At 38.4% G+C, this 15,680-nt stretch overlaps 1 protein-coding gene across 1 annotated transcript in view; it reads left to right on the top strand.

Moving 5' to 3' along the window:
• The window catches only part of kcnma1a (potassium large conductance calcium-activated channel, subfamily M, alpha member 1a), a 157,346-nt gene that overhangs the window by 38,693 nt on the left and 102,973 nt on the right, over window positions 1-15,680 (top strand). Inside the window, exon 4 of the mRNA XM_014987291.2 lies at window positions 3,826-3,993. Coding sequence (XP_014842777.2) covers window positions 3,826-3,993 — 168 coding nt within the window. The remainder of the gene's footprint in view (window positions 1-3,825; window positions 3,994-15,680) is intronic.

Raw genomic sequence — 15,680 nt, 5'->3', positions numbered from 1 at the left:
AAGAAAAATAAGGCATTTTAATATTTTCGTGCATCAAATGTGCAAGTGAGGAGCGATACTTAGGTCTGAAAGGTATCTCTTCACTGACACTTCAGTGACGCTTGGTCTCGTATGATTTGGTTACAACAGTGCTTTTACTTGTGGTAAAAACTCATTGAGAGGTTGCGTGCCGCAGTAAACACTCTGAGGAGCTCTTAAAAAAAAGAATGAAGTTAAGTCTGTCACTAAAAGTTTGCACCACCCGATCTCCTGCCGAGCATGTCGGGAGTAGTTTTTCACGCAGCAGCGGGGTGCGGTGAAGTTGTTTGCTTTGGTGGGAAGTCGGACGTGCACAGCCTGCTACCTGCAGCTCCTGTCACAGCTCACTGCGAAAACTGGTTCCCTGTTCTGTTACCAATGTAAAAATCTCCCAAAAGTGGTAGTAATAAGTAAAATTTGTTACAACTTTATTGATTTGATTTTTTTTTTCTTTTATGGTTATGAAAACCTTAAGGAGAAACGGACTGCTATAAAAGAGATAGCATTAAAAAGTGACTGAATTACATTTTTTAGTATCAGAAATGTAAAGTCATCTTGTTAAAGCGGAATGAGCAATGAAAACTATTACCACTGAAAAACAATGTTAAAGATAAAAAAGGGCAAAGCCTGCCATTTTCTTGCAAAATATCCTCTGATTGCTGCTGCTCCCTGTCTTCTCCAACAGTTTGACATCACAGGGGTTTATTTATAGCCAGCAGATGGATTCTCCCATAACAGTATGCTTCAGTGCTTCTTCCCCCCTAGCCTAGCCTACTGTGGATGACTCAAATGAACTGGAAGAAATACGTTGTTTACATTATCTCCTCTGATCTGCAAAGCCATCAATTTGTGACTGCATCCATTATTCATATGGTCCCATCCAACATGCACACATGTGCCAGAAAGAGTTAGACCTGGAATTCACAAACTAGACGTGATTTCTGTTCCTTAGCGGTGTATGCTGTGTGCACATGCTGATGGGGGTCTTCTGCATACGGATTACATGATGTGGTGTCTGACACACCCACATAGCTATTCTGTGAAACTTCACACATCCCGGCGCAAAATGACCTGCACGCATGCAGAGTAAATGCAGCAGAAGACGGCAGAGATGCGTACAGGAGCATAGCTACAGCTATCTGAATCAACCTGGCTCTATTTAGAAAAGTATTATTACCCCCTGTTAAACGCTAATTAAATGTAAAAGTTAAATTTCCACAGCTGTAGAATCAAGAATTCGCTTAAACGGAACCTGTTTGACAACTTCAAGTTAGCTAAAAGATCTTAGAAAGCAACATATCATGTCCACATTTAATGAAATTTAATAGTATGACGCAAGATCATCAGTCTACTGTTAATAAAGCAATTTTTAAGTATTTAGGACTCCAGCAAACCACAGGAAATGTTTATAATTCTATAGAAAAAATCTATTTGGCAAAAATGGCAGCCATGCATTTTCCCAAGATGGAAATGATCACAAAGGCCCATCTCACATTGCCATAGAAACATTCAGATTACAAGGAGTAAGTTACATTTACTTGAGTAAATTTTTTTGAGGGAAAAAGTACTTTTGGGAGTAGTTTTACTACACCATGCATTCATATTTCATTTTAGACAAATAATAAAAAAATTGCTCTTGCTTGACAGTTCTAGATATTCTCCCCACTATGAGCAACAACTAAATGAGGATTAAACATGTTTTAACCAAAAACCAGGCATAAATACCCACAGTTCATCCTAAACTGCTGCTTTTTGTACACAAGCTTCATTGTTTTTATTTTCTACTTGCTGAGCCTGTTGTGCCATTTGGAGGTCAAATTAATAACCATTGACAGTAGAGGTTGTGACTCGTAAGTATTTTACCCTGTTCCACCTGCTGCAAGTTTTGGTTTCAGAAGTCTTTGGAATTTGGAAAAGTGTTTTGTGTGTCTGAATTTGTTAATTAGTAATTATCATATTAGATTAATATAAGTCCTTAAAATACTTTGTGCATAAATGCATATTTTAGTCTGTTTCATTACATGATTTTCAAAATTGCATAATTGTAAGAGATTAAATCAAATGTTATTTGTTACAAAGTACTTAAATAGTCTCATTACCATTTTTTTTTACTTCATTGATTTATTTGGAGACTACTTTTTACTTTCGAGTGTAAATGTGCTGAAGCAGTTTTACTTTTACACAAGTACAAATCTTGGGGTACTCTGTCCACCTATGCTCATGTCATCTTTTTCTGATATAAAAAATTATTTGATAACCAGACTTGTGTGTGTATATATATATACACACACACACACACACACACACACACACACACACACACACACACATATATATATATATATATATATATATATATATATATATATATATATATAGACCAAACAAAATAAATCTGCAACAATAAAAATTTATCCATGGCAAAGCGAAGTGCATCATTGAGATTTTGTATTTTGGTTCCCAAGTTAATTACATGCTGAAAGTTAAGATTTAGACTGAAATATTTCTTGAGCTTTGAGATTTTGTTTTAGGCTTTATTTAATACCCTGCAGAAACCCTGATAAAGCTCAAGTAAATGAATTATCCACTGGAGCACAGAAAGGCCCTACGGCGTGAGCAGATAATGATCTGATGACTAAGTCAGGCTTTTTTAGGCCCAGTTTATTAGCATTGTTATGGGGTCGGAATGAAATTAGGAAAATGGCAGCTGTGTCCATGCCATGTCATTATGAAATGTAATTCAATTTGACCCAGCGAGCTTCTTGATATGGACAGTACACTCTTGGGTTCATGTGTAACAGCTCTGTTCTTATACCCTGCAGACATAGTAAGTTTTCTCTGTGCTTTTCCTGAATATTGAATGTTCCCTGAGATTAGATCAACTTGGCGATTCTCTGGCCTCGGCTGCTTTTAGAAAAGTCAGTCTAAGCACAATTTATTTCAGTTTATATCATCATTTTTTTGTTTTGTTTTGTTTTTAGATGCTGCATTAAGGAAGGTCATACTAAAAAAAAGCTGTCATCATTTGACGTCCAACATTTGAAGGCATTTTGCTGCGTTGACAGAGCAAACATTCTGCTTTGACGGCTACTTGTCCACTGTTGCTGTGAAGAGTTGCATTTTAAGACTCGTTTTATGTACATGTGAAGCCTAAGTGAGTAATGGTCTGCTTACTGTGTCTCCTTCGAGTGGGTCAACTTTTAATCCTGCCATCACACGTTTAAAAGTTATTCAGCTCCATCGGTTCTCTTCGGAGGCAATCACTGAGGCCCAGCCGCAGCTTTAATGAGAGCGTTCCATACTATGCACGAAACACCTCCTGGTATATTTGAATCTATGCGCAATGGGAAGACTTCAATGCTTCAGTGGCTTCAGAACACAAGGAAATCTACTCATTAGATTTCTTTGCCAGGAGCAGAGAGGGAAACTAAATGCCAGCTAGTGTCAAGTCAGGAGTGAGTGAATGGCTGGAGAGGAACAGCTGCACGCAGTGTTTCTGCCAAGCATAGCATGTCAACAAACTGCAATGCAACTCTGCTCAGTCATTCGGATGCAAGACAGAGTGCTGAAATGCCTGTGTGACATTAGGGACGGTTAATATAAAGAACCATCTGTGCAGCTCGGCTGGAGCACAACACATTCTGTCATTATGTGAAATCGTACATGGACATGCATATTTGGTAGATAGCAGATGGGAGTCGACGTGGCGTGATCCCTATCCTTGCAACAAACATAAATTAACTTTCTTCCATTTTATTTACTCATATGATTTTGTTCTTTTTTTTTTGTTTGTGTTTTTTCCCCCAGGAGGCTCAGAAGGTGAATAACCCTGCCAACAATCCGACAGCAGACAAGACAACAAAAGGTCCTGATGAGAAGGAGGAGGCAGCAGCTAGCGAGGTGGGATGGATGACTTCAGTCAAAGACTGGGCCGGTGTCATGATCTCCGCTCAGACACTCACAGGCAGGGTTCTGGTAGGTTTCTCTTCTTCAGACATGAATGAAGTAAAATGTTTTGGCCTCAAATTATTTGGCTATTTTCTGTGCAAACTGAACTCTTTTTCTTTGGTCGGAATAAGTTTGTCTTGTCCATTGGACATCGATTAATCTCCGCTGTTTTGATGGTGTAGTTCTGCAAGCTGTACCCCAACTTTTCTCTCCCTCTCTTGGGTCAGCCTTTCGGTTTGTATTTACGTGTGTGCCAGTACGAATACTCGTGGACTTTATTTGGCCGAAACTAGGCCATCGAGATCTGGTGTTGGTGTAGTTTAGAGTGCAGCGCCAAGACTTTTCTAGTGATGTCCGGAGTAGCTCCCCTCCCGACTTATCTCACCAATGTATTTGTTTTTGCCTGTTTATTCTGCAACTTCATCTACATCTTTATGTCTGCAGTGTTGTCGTGTGAAATCGTTTGCCACTTTGGGGAGATGAGAATTTTTCGGTTTATATCAATTTTGACCAAACTAAAATAACACAAATTGTATCAGTTATATCAACTGCTACTACTGTGCTCTCAGTTGATGGGTTTTGGTATTTCCTGATAGTGTAGCCAACTTCATGTTTAAGGACATTTGTTTTTTTAAATTTTTTTCTTTATCTGCTGTTTTCTAGCTTTCTTTCAGTCACACTTGGTCTGTTTTGTACAGACATCCACTGTGCATTTGTGGACTGAATGAAACAGCCGTGGGAGTTGGAAAGAAAGAGAGAGAGAGAGAGAGATGAATCCAAGATAAAATACGAACGCTGTCATTGTTAACGTTTGCTGGAATGTGACAGCTTCCTCATGCCTGATGAGGATAGTTCAGAGTTGAGGAAGGCTCTGTCCTTTCATAGTGGGGAGGAGGATGAAAAATCCTGAAGGGAGCTGTCAATTTACTAAATGAGCTTCTCGTTCATCACTTTCCCACTCACACGACTCTCCTGGCATGGAACGCAGCTCTCTTCTTCCTTTCATCTTCTGCTCTGACAGAGTGCTCCCAATCTGCCCTGTATGTATATTTCTGTTAGCTGGAAGTGTGAGGAAGAGAACGGAAGCAAGGAAAACAGGGGGCAGAGAGAAACGCCAACAAAAAACACAGAAGCAAATTAAAAGTAAACCAGTATGTTTGTTCCAGCCAAGGAGAAATAAGGCACTGGCTGCTTTAAATGGGGTTTCTAGGCTTAGAGATATCCCGGTGTATCACCTACTGTGATTTGCGCTACTTCTGGTGGAGCTGATAATTCAGCCCAGCAGGCTGTGTTTACTTGCGTGTTTACTCTGTAACGATATGCAGCGCAACACTGCAAAATTGCTCCATGCAGGTGACTGGTTCATCATGTGGGTGGAACGTGTGCAACTGCGAGTTCTTGTTTGAAAGTATTTTTCCATACATGCAAGTAGGAGCATGAAAACTTCGGTATATATGTGCATGTGTGGATGTGTTCACATGTGGGTGGTGAGGTGATTTCTTTTTATTTTTTATGTTGTTTTGTGAAGAATTTGCTCTTCCATCAGTGCTTCACTGCAGATCAGAATTTGCAAGGAGTATCCGTGTACGCAGAACCTGGCTGGTAACCATAGGAACTGCTGTGTGGTGGTGCTCAGTCATCTGACATTAAGGACTTTGTCTGCCTGGGGAAAGCAAACTAGGACAAAAACAAACAAACAAACAAACAAAAAATAAGTTTCTTCCTTGCTCCCAAACAGACATGTACAGTTAGCTCCATTCCACCCTGGTGGAAAAAGAATCAAAACCAGATAAAGATTGATTGTTTCTGTTAGTCAGAGCCCTCCATTCCCGGTCATTTGTTTCCCTTGATGACTTTGCTGTTAGTGAAAGATCAAGTATACCCTCGAGCTTATTGAATTGTCACTTGGTGTGGAGTTATGTTGTTCTCTTCAACCCTTTCTTCTAGAGTTGCACATGCATATCATCTTTCCTGTACCAACAGTAAGTAATTTAGTCAGCAAACACATTTTACAGTGTAAAAATGTTGAAATTGTTAATGGGTTTCACTGTTCTATAAGGTTGATTCTTTCTCACTAGCCAAACAGCAGACAGTTTGATGCCGGACACATTCAAACCACAGGCATATCTGCTTGCTAACTTCTTTAAGTGAATAGTGTATGATTGTGCACATATAAGCAGCACAGTCTGGAAAATTCACTACTACACTTATCAAAAAACACAGAGCTTATTTATTTTGGATGGTTCTCTGGCATTAGCCAAACTCAAACTCATAACTCCACTCCCTGCGCATCCTTTCATCTCATGCTTAAAATTTATTTGGTGACAGTTGTGTTTTTCAACAGGAAAATGGTTTCAAACACACTAAAAAAAGTGGTTATGGAATGGATTAAGTAGACCGATTAAACATTTAGTCTTGTCTATCCAAACATGTTATGTTTACATATATCTGGTGATAAATTATATATATTCTTCACTCTTAGATATGTTGTTTTTACGTCTCAAAACAATCTGCAATGGATATAAAATATGCAGTCGAAGTTTTCACTTGTCAAAGCTGGAAAAGTACTAGAATTTATATTTCAATCATTGCCATACGGCTCCCTGTTAGTTTGTGGGTGATGGGGCTTACCATGCTGTTTTCAATGACTGAGGCCTGAGTAGAATAACAGCCTGCTGATATTCAAAACATGTTTATCGATTTTCAATAGAAAAACAATCTCTTTGCTTAACCCTAACAACAGAAGGGAGTCCAGTTGTCTAGGCGTGGGAGTAAAAGTTGCTAGCTCATTCTTAATTCTCATTCTTGAGAGATAATGCTCGTTTTACGCCTACCATGCAGTACAACACAACTTCTAGATAGATAGATGGATAGATACATAGACTTTAAATTTGTCCTGCAATATTAGTGTACATCACACAGTCCAACCAGAGGTACGTGTCATTCGTTGTTTCATGTAGGAAGCTGAAGGTGGCAGAAGCAACAAAATCACCAGCTTCTTTGGCCGACTCTTTCCTCTTTCTCCATTTGGCTCTCCTCATCTTCATTACCCCTTGTGATTTCTACATTGTCATAAATTTGAACGCACTTCCATTCAAACTGAAAAAGGCTTAACGACGTTACTCATTGCAGTTTCGGCTGAAGGGTACTGCAGCAGTCAAACCTAGCACCCATCATTTACCCAGAATGCATTGCAACGTAAACGACACGCCAACGTCAGTGTGACATTTTCTTTCAATTTCTAAAAACCAAACAGCCTACGGTGTTTTTACTGTATTGTCGTTACATCAAAAAGAAATATTTCTCAAATAAAGTTTATTGCTACAACTAATCGTGAATCGTCACTGGTAGAGATGAACTATCTGCGACTAAGGAAGTATTTCTCTGCGTCTTGCAGGGCAGCTGTCCGCACAGTGCCATTGCTTTCGGAAGAAGAGTGAAAGGAAAACCCATCCTCTCTGTAGGTGGGAGGGCCTCGAAATGGATAACTCATCGGTTCTTTGACAGCCACGTCATCCCAGTTGCTCTATCAAAAGACCTCATTAAGCACTGAAGGGCGCAGTGTATGAGGAAGGAAGCGACTACTTGGACAGCTGAATTTGTGTGCCACATTATCCTAGCATCTCACCAAGTCGATTTCTATGTTTTGCATCTGGTATTTTAACAATGCATGTAATCCTATAATGTCCAAGAAAAATAGCAAGGATTACAAACCCTGAATGCAGATATTCTCCCCATCTCTATGGACAGCGGATTTACACGGCATGGTGGGTCCAGAAATAGGTCAGTCCTGCCATCTTTCTTAATGGGATCTTGGGTGGCAACCAGGGACCATCTGTTCACACGGCTCGCTCTCTAATCCCTGTGGTCATCCCTCTGCCTATTCCCATCCACCCTCACACTTCTTGGCCTTCTGCATTTTGACCCCTATCATCTGGAAACACTATGAATGCAACACATCTGTCTGTCTTTACAGAAATAAAGTGACAGCATTCTAATCACTGTTATATAAAACGACAAAAGTCCCGCTCAAACGGTCATGTTGAGCAGTAAAACCCCTGACAGGGCACATGATTTTTTTGGCCACTTTTTCCCCTCTCTGTGTGCTTTTACCAGCATTTTTTCCCCTCATCTGTTATCAGCTTGTGTATGCAAACTTGCTCAGTGTATGCATATCTGTGTGCTTTGGCAGTGAGGAGAGATTACGCACCATTTTGAAATGGTGTGTTATTGTTTTTTTTTTTTTGTTTTTTTACTTTGTTTCCGTGTTTCCTCAAACATCCTGTTGGGGTGAAAATAAATGTTTTCTCACATCCCCATGATTGCCTTCCTCCCTGCCCAGAGAACAGCTGTCATTCACACTTTTCAGCCTGGCATTGTTTATGTCATTGCAACGTGTGTCTACCTCTGTGAGGAAAATGTCACACCATATTTTCTTTAGAATTGAATCCAGATATTTGCATACACTGTGAAAAAGATAAAACATTTTTGTACTCTGGCGTTAAATCAGGCGTAATATTTTGTACTTTGGTTCTCTTTGATTTACCAAAAAATGTTTTTTAGAAAAATCTAAATGCATCAGGGAGAAAATGGTGGACGTCAACGTGTCCAGATCATCCTTGGGTACGATTTCCATTCCCTCTTACTACAAGAGGGATTGGTCCATTTCACAAAATAAGTGGCATCACAAGAACATAAAAATTGGCTTAATGATCAATCAATCAATCAATCAAATTTTATTTGTATAGCACATTTCAGCAGCAGGCATTTCAAAGTGCTTTACATGATTTTCAAAACATCGTTTGACAAGGAAACAGTGAGAAAGAAAAATAAAAAGAAAGTAAAAAGAAAAGATGAAATCGTTAAAAAGATTAAAAACATCAAATACGTTGAAAGCATTAATTGCCATAAGCAACTCTAAACTGATGATATAAAATGGTTGTAATTCACCAAATTCACAACTCTTGTGTATTTTATGTCATGTCTTTTGTGTTTAAATCCAGGTTTTAAATTAAACATCTCCTCCAGTGCCTTCCTGTTCCTTCATTAGAAACTGTTGCCTCTCAGGCCCTCCACATTTTGTGCTTCTCTCACCTTTTTCCTTGTTGTTTTTGCTGCACAGTTTCCTCGCTGGTTATTTGCCAAAATGCATCAGTTTCGTCAATAAAAATCCACTCAGCATTGATGTGAATCGTCTTTACAAGGATGAATTGCTGTTTATGCTTGGCGAACCTCAGCAGACGTGCCCTGTAGCAGGCAGAGGGAGATGGAAGGAAAGAAATGGGTGTGGTGCAGGCTTGGCAAGCTCACTATGGACAACGAACTGACTCAAAGGAGCTAGCACATCGTTTGTTGTTTTCAAAGATGAAACAAAAGCATATTAACAGAAATCAGTAATTCTTTTTTTTTTTTGCATTTGGCCTCATTACAGTTTAAATTGATTGTCTGTCACATGCTAAATGTACCGAGTTACTAAGTTTATCAAATCCTTGATAACCATTGCAATAAGACTGGGCCATGCCCTTTTTCTACTACCATTGAACCTTAGAAATATTGGTGTATATGATACCACCTGATATTTAACTGAGTAGGGATTTTATTTTTATTATGTCTTGAACCTTACTTTTCAAAACATAATAAAAAAATTGTTCATTTATGAGGTTTATTGATGAAAAGCAGTTAACCGATAATGTAGTGAGCTGAGAATGCTAAAGTTAAGGACAAAATGGTTTAAGAAAAAAAAAATTGTGATAAAAAACAATTGAAATAATAAAGCAAAACAAGACAAGCGTATTCTTATAGTGCAATTCATAATTCATTCACTGACTTCGCAGGGAGAAAAGGCAAAAGAAACACCTGATGCATCAGAAATATTAATCCAACCATTTGAAGATCAAAATAACGGTTACAAGACGGATAAATTAGTAATTTGGTTATAGAACAATTGTAATACTCTTACAGTATAAAAACGCTTTAAAGTTGATCGTCAAAGCAAACTATTCAAAGTGACAAATTTTAAGCGGTTGAAGTAGTGTGTTAATAGTGATTAATACGCCCGACTGAGTTGGCTAATATTGATAAAGATGTAAGTCTGTTATTTTTAACATCAAGTTACCAGGTAAGGACCAACACTGCCATTTTTCCCTTGGAAGTCTTGATCTGAAGATTTATTTTTTATTTTTTATCAGCTGTAATTGGGAATTACAGCCATTGCAATCACATCAGGAATGACAGCAGAAAATACGAAAAAGAACAAAACAGGAAGTACATACACATAAACAAACATAACGTGTTTAAGCTTTTGTGCACCAGCTTTTACTGAAAATACTTCAGGTAGCACCACTGTTGTTGTAAGATCAGGGTCATTTTAATATCAAATTATGTTTTGAACTATAATGTTTTTTTGCATTACATTGCAAAAAAACATCAAACTTGGCCAAATGTTTAGTTAATTTCCATATGGTTCTTCTGTGATAAATGTATAGTTACTTGATGGATACTGCTCTTTGAGTTGGTGAACACACCAAACCATATAATAAAAATAGCATCTGGCCTACCAGTATGTTCTGTTGTCACTTTGACGTATCTTTATTAATCTTTCAGTGAAATCTGGGGACTTTTTTTTTTTTATCTCCCTGTCAAAGCAGTTCTATTTTTGTTTTTCCTTTTGGAATAATTTTAGAATGTTTGTAATACAAGATTAGATCGAAAAAGGTCAACACCTGATTCCTTCTGCCTCTTACACATTACAGCCCCCAGTCAGCATCAATGTAATAACTTCACAATATGCGAAGTGCAAATTATTATGCTTTTAAAGACATTTAGGACATATGACATGTTTAAAATCCAGAATTTCTTTCCACACGAGTTCGACTTTTGAGGTTCGTCGTTCGTAGTATTTCTGGGCAGCCGCCATGTAAATAAGATGAGCTGAACGGTGAAAGATTTTAATAGGAACTGGAGGCGGCAATGAGAGGAAAAGAAGGGTGTCATAGTCTCGGAACAAACCGGGAGTCCTGGTATCGTGTTGTCTACTTTCATCTGCTAGAAATTCACACACAGCTTTCTCACCACAGGCTAGCATAGTGCTGCACATCCGAGCATGCATATACGGTGTACTGACACAGCACACCTCATTATCAGAAAACCTTCTGTCTGGCTTACATTTCTTAACTGCAGAACAAATCACAGAAGACAGGCTTAATACCGCGCAGTGCACGTCTCCCTACGTTACGTTTTATCTTTCAGCTTTTTAGTGCTTTTAAATTGCACAGCACTGGGGAGAGTTTTACATCTCCGAAATGGCCGGTCTCAATTTGTCCTCATGAATGACTTTCTCTGCATCCCTCCTTTACGCCTGTCATATCTCTGAGGCGTTCCATGGGATGACTCATTGTTGCTTTTTTTTTTTTTTTTTTTCCTGCATTCCCCCGTCTATTAACCCATGCACTTGCCACCTGTGCCTCTGTTGCTAAAATCGCAGTGGCCTGCGACCATCTTCCTCAACCCTTTGCCTATTCCACCCACCTCCAAACTGTTTCGCAGAGTAAAAGATTGAGAGAGTTCACATAAAAGTGATGTTTTGCTCTGCTGGCTGCCTAGTCTTTACCTTATTAGAACAAATTGCCCTGTGACTTGTTAAGCAAAGTGTCTCAGACTCTTTGGCGACAGTCTGCATTCATTTGTTTCTTTCAGCCTGGGCACGTTCATTCTAAAAATATTCACAAATCGGATTAAATAAAATCAAATTACTTGTGTTATTTTTTGGAAACAGCTCTGCTGCTGGTAGCCCTGAAATTTATTTAAAATCTTATTAGCTTATTATTTGGCAAGTCCACCATCACTCTTAAAAAGAAAAAAAAAGAAAAAGTCCACCCAGTTAGAAAATTAAAGTATTATCAACCAACTAACAGTAGTTGATGGATTTTAAGCTAAGACTATTTTTGCAGACAGAGTGACTCACAGAGACAAAAGCGGTGAAGGTAGATGACGGGCAGTAGATGTTTCAGATCTGCATGTTGGCAGTTAAGGGGTGATGCAGACGTCCGTGTATTTGCCATTTGAAGCTTTCCGTCACCCCTCCCTGACTGATCTATCATGGCTACCTTGTAAGGTCTTTGCAAGGAGTATTGAATGACTCAGTACCACTGATATGACTCACAACTAATGGATCAGGACCTCGTATGAATCCTCCCACACCCAACACCACTCTTACTGCCAGACACATTTCTTAAATCTCATTGAAAAACACTAGTTAAAATAATTTATTTGGTTACTGTGCTAAAGTTGAAAGTGCTTTATTTTTTATATGCAAGTTGAGCATACATATTTTAGAATATTTTTGCCCTTAGGGTACATTTACATGACACCGCCAAGGTACCTTGAACCTGCTGTTGTCATGCCAGGCCTCTACGTGGCACTGAAATTTAAGCATGTCCTCGAAATGCACATGTGCTTTTTACCCTCGGCTCCTACTTCACTTATGAAGCAGTAACGTGTCTCAATGAACCAAGTGCTCATTAATTCATCTATGCTAACTACACAGCACTAGGCTACCTCTCATTTTTTTGAATGCGTAGAACAAACCTTGCAGTCCGTTCTGTGCGCTGCCACACACCTCCGCCAGACATGTTCTCGAACAGAGTCATTCTGAGACCTGGCTTCAAAAAGTGCCTGTGTCAGAGACTCCGGTCACTAGACTTGTGTAAACGCTAGCCTGGATGGCATCAAAAATGTCACAGTTTCACTGACAACTGGCTTTGCGTAAACGGGGCCTTATAGGTCAATAATAATAATGGTTGTGCAGCTGAGTGCTTTGCTGGGCAGACAGGCTTGTCTCCTTGTTGTTTTTTCTGCAAATTTGAACTAATTAAAGGGCAGCAGTTAGGGGATTGCTAATTCTTACTAGTCTTTTTAGAAGTGAATAAGAAGATTAATAAAATCACATATTAATTGGACTCTTGAGATTTATTAAACCAACCTGCAAAAACCAAGACGGGCACAAGAAAAAAAATGCAAACACAAATCAGCAAGCATGTCCTGTATTTGCCTGATTATTATTTTTTGGTTATAATGCATTCCTCCCAGTTGCATAAATAAATCATAATATATATATTTTTTTATTTTATATTTTTTATATATTGACCAATGCACAGTTGTTTGGGAAAATGTAATGGAATTTATTGGAAAAAAAAATAAAAATAGGACACTGCAGTATAATATGTAGAATCATATAAGTTAGTGTACAGCAGATCACGGCAAATTCAAATGGGCAAAAAATAATATACTTGTCACCATAGGTAAAGAATAACTTGTATTAAAAAGAAAATTTTAACATGGTCTTTATCCCTAATGTATAATAGTGCTTGATTGTGTGCTAACTTGTAAATACAGCTGGGTGAATGAATTCTAGTATCTGGTACAACTACAAATTGCAACAGAAATTTGGTCTAATTACCATATGTATAAAATAAAACATGTATGTTTCTTTTTAGTATGTCTTAAATCCATGTCATTTCGTTGCTGCACAGACATTTTTTTGTGTGAAATGGGTTCATGCATTGTAATTGACTGTTTTCTTATACATGTCTTTCCCCCCCAAAACATCACACAAACGGCAAAATATTTTGGGGAACAAGACATGTGAAACCAACTAATAACAGCGGATGGTATATGAGCTAAAGAAAAAAAAAATATTGCTGTCATCTCAAATTATCATCACATGGAACTGCATGCTCTTTCAGCACAAAATGGACAGTAATAAAAAATGCACCAAAGCCATGTTTGGAAGTGATGTTGATTTATCCATTTTTATTTTAGAATGTATAATGTAAGTCAAATGTGGAATAGCTTTTCATTTCTCCAAATTTATAGCTTTGCACCTACACAGTTTTTCCCTTTCATCCAAGGTTTAGCTGCTGTGTCGTTTTCTGGCAAGTTATTAGGTTTTTTTTCTTCCCAGTATCACACTATTGCGTATGTGCTTCAATGATGTAGGATGAAGTGATTATATCGAAATATAATGACCTTTCTTGGCATGTTTTTTAATATGCCAAAACATGGCATGATTTGAAGCAGTTTGTCCATAGGGTAAATTAAACTATAGCATCACATTCCTATGCATTGTATACTACAGTATACCTAATTTAATTTGATATTTTGGGCATGTAACAAATTTAGTGGAATATGTTTTGCATTGTAGATACACTATTTGATATTCTCCATTACTTCAATAAGGCTATTAGAGGCAGTTAGCTAGAAATTATGTTAATCTCGGACAATAATCAGAGATTGCTTTGTCTGCACCAGTGAAGATAGACTACAGGCTAAGTTTCTTTTTAATTATTTCATCTAATAATTATTTGACCACATGGCGGCACAAAGTGCGCCACACATCAGTGTCATGAGACATGTTTCAGCAAGTATGACCTTATCATTGTCTTTTAAAGAATCAGCAGCTTTGGCATCTGTTCAGTAGTTTAGAGCTATCCTTTTTGAACATGTTCTGTTTGGATTAATCGCTTCATAAAAACAATTCCGATGGCTAATGTCCAGGAACCTTTTCCAACTCTGTGTACTTCAATATGAGACATTAAGCATCCCAGTGTACGTTTGTTTTTATCTGTAGATAAAAGGGAACGTAAACTGATTTCGGGAACAGAGTTGGGCTAGTCACATCACAGCAAAAGTATCAAAACCAATTCTGACATAATACAGTGGTACAACGCCATGATTTTTACACCCTTGATCCCAATATGCACATATTTTCCAAAACAGGAAGGCACCGAAAGTTCGAGACTTCATAAATGTGATGTTTCTCAATGCATGTTGTACTCTAGTTTATATCGGTACCAGTATTTATTGTGTTGTAGCTTTAATAGAAACAAACGATTATCTAAACATTAATAACCAAGTTAGCTTTCCATATCCCAAAATAAATATTGTATAATATCCTAAATTTAAAAACTGAAACCACACATTTAAAATACTTAATAGTCAGAATGACACTGAAATGACCTTCATGTCTATCCTAGGGTGTTGCATTTCCCTGGAACACGGACCACTAAAAATGTTTCCTAAGGGGATTAATGAGGCATTGCGTTAACGTTCCACATTTTCTGGATGCAGGCTTGCAATGGTGCATGTCGATTGCTGTGTGGTGCAGCAGCAGCCTCCTCTTCTCAGCCTGTCTCATCATCTATACATCACCAGGTCTGAGTCACACACAAAGAGTGAGTGTGGGAGTGCAGGGATCAGTGGAGATGGGGGTGACTTCATCCCAACCTCTGCTTTATAAGGTGGACGGGTTATTATTGCAGCAAGATCCACGGTGGAAGATGGATGCCGTGGTTCCTCTCTCCGTAAAAGCCGAACGCAAGAGAGGCAAAAGCAGCTGTCATGTGACATTTTATTTCAGCAGCAAACACCCTCTCACTGTGCTGCTGAGAACCTTACCAGGCTAGTAATTAAGTGCTAACTCGATATAGGAACGCTGCTGGGTTGCATAGTTTTCTGCCTGTTTTTCTGCTTCCTGTATTGTTGAGGATAGACCCAGTGTGTACTCACTTTTTTTCTTTTATTTATTTATTTATTTTTTTTTACCTGAATATGTGTTTTCCCGCTTGTGTTTTGTTTGCTCTTCTAATTGCTTATCAGAGGAGTCAGCTCAGTGGGGACCATCTGCTAAGCCAGGTTTCCGTTTACCCCCACTGGGA

The sequence above is a fragment of the Poecilia mexicana genome, unplaced genomic scaffold (assembly GCF_051168715.1).
Source record: "Poecilia mexicana isolate PSO_F unplaced genomic scaffold, ASM5116871v1 scaffold_15, whole genome shotgun sequence".
Taxonomy (NCBI): domain Eukaryota; kingdom Metazoa; phylum Chordata; class Actinopteri; order Cyprinodontiformes; family Poeciliidae; genus Poecilia; species Poecilia mexicana.
This window is presented reverse-complemented; position numbering and strand designations above follow the sequence as displayed.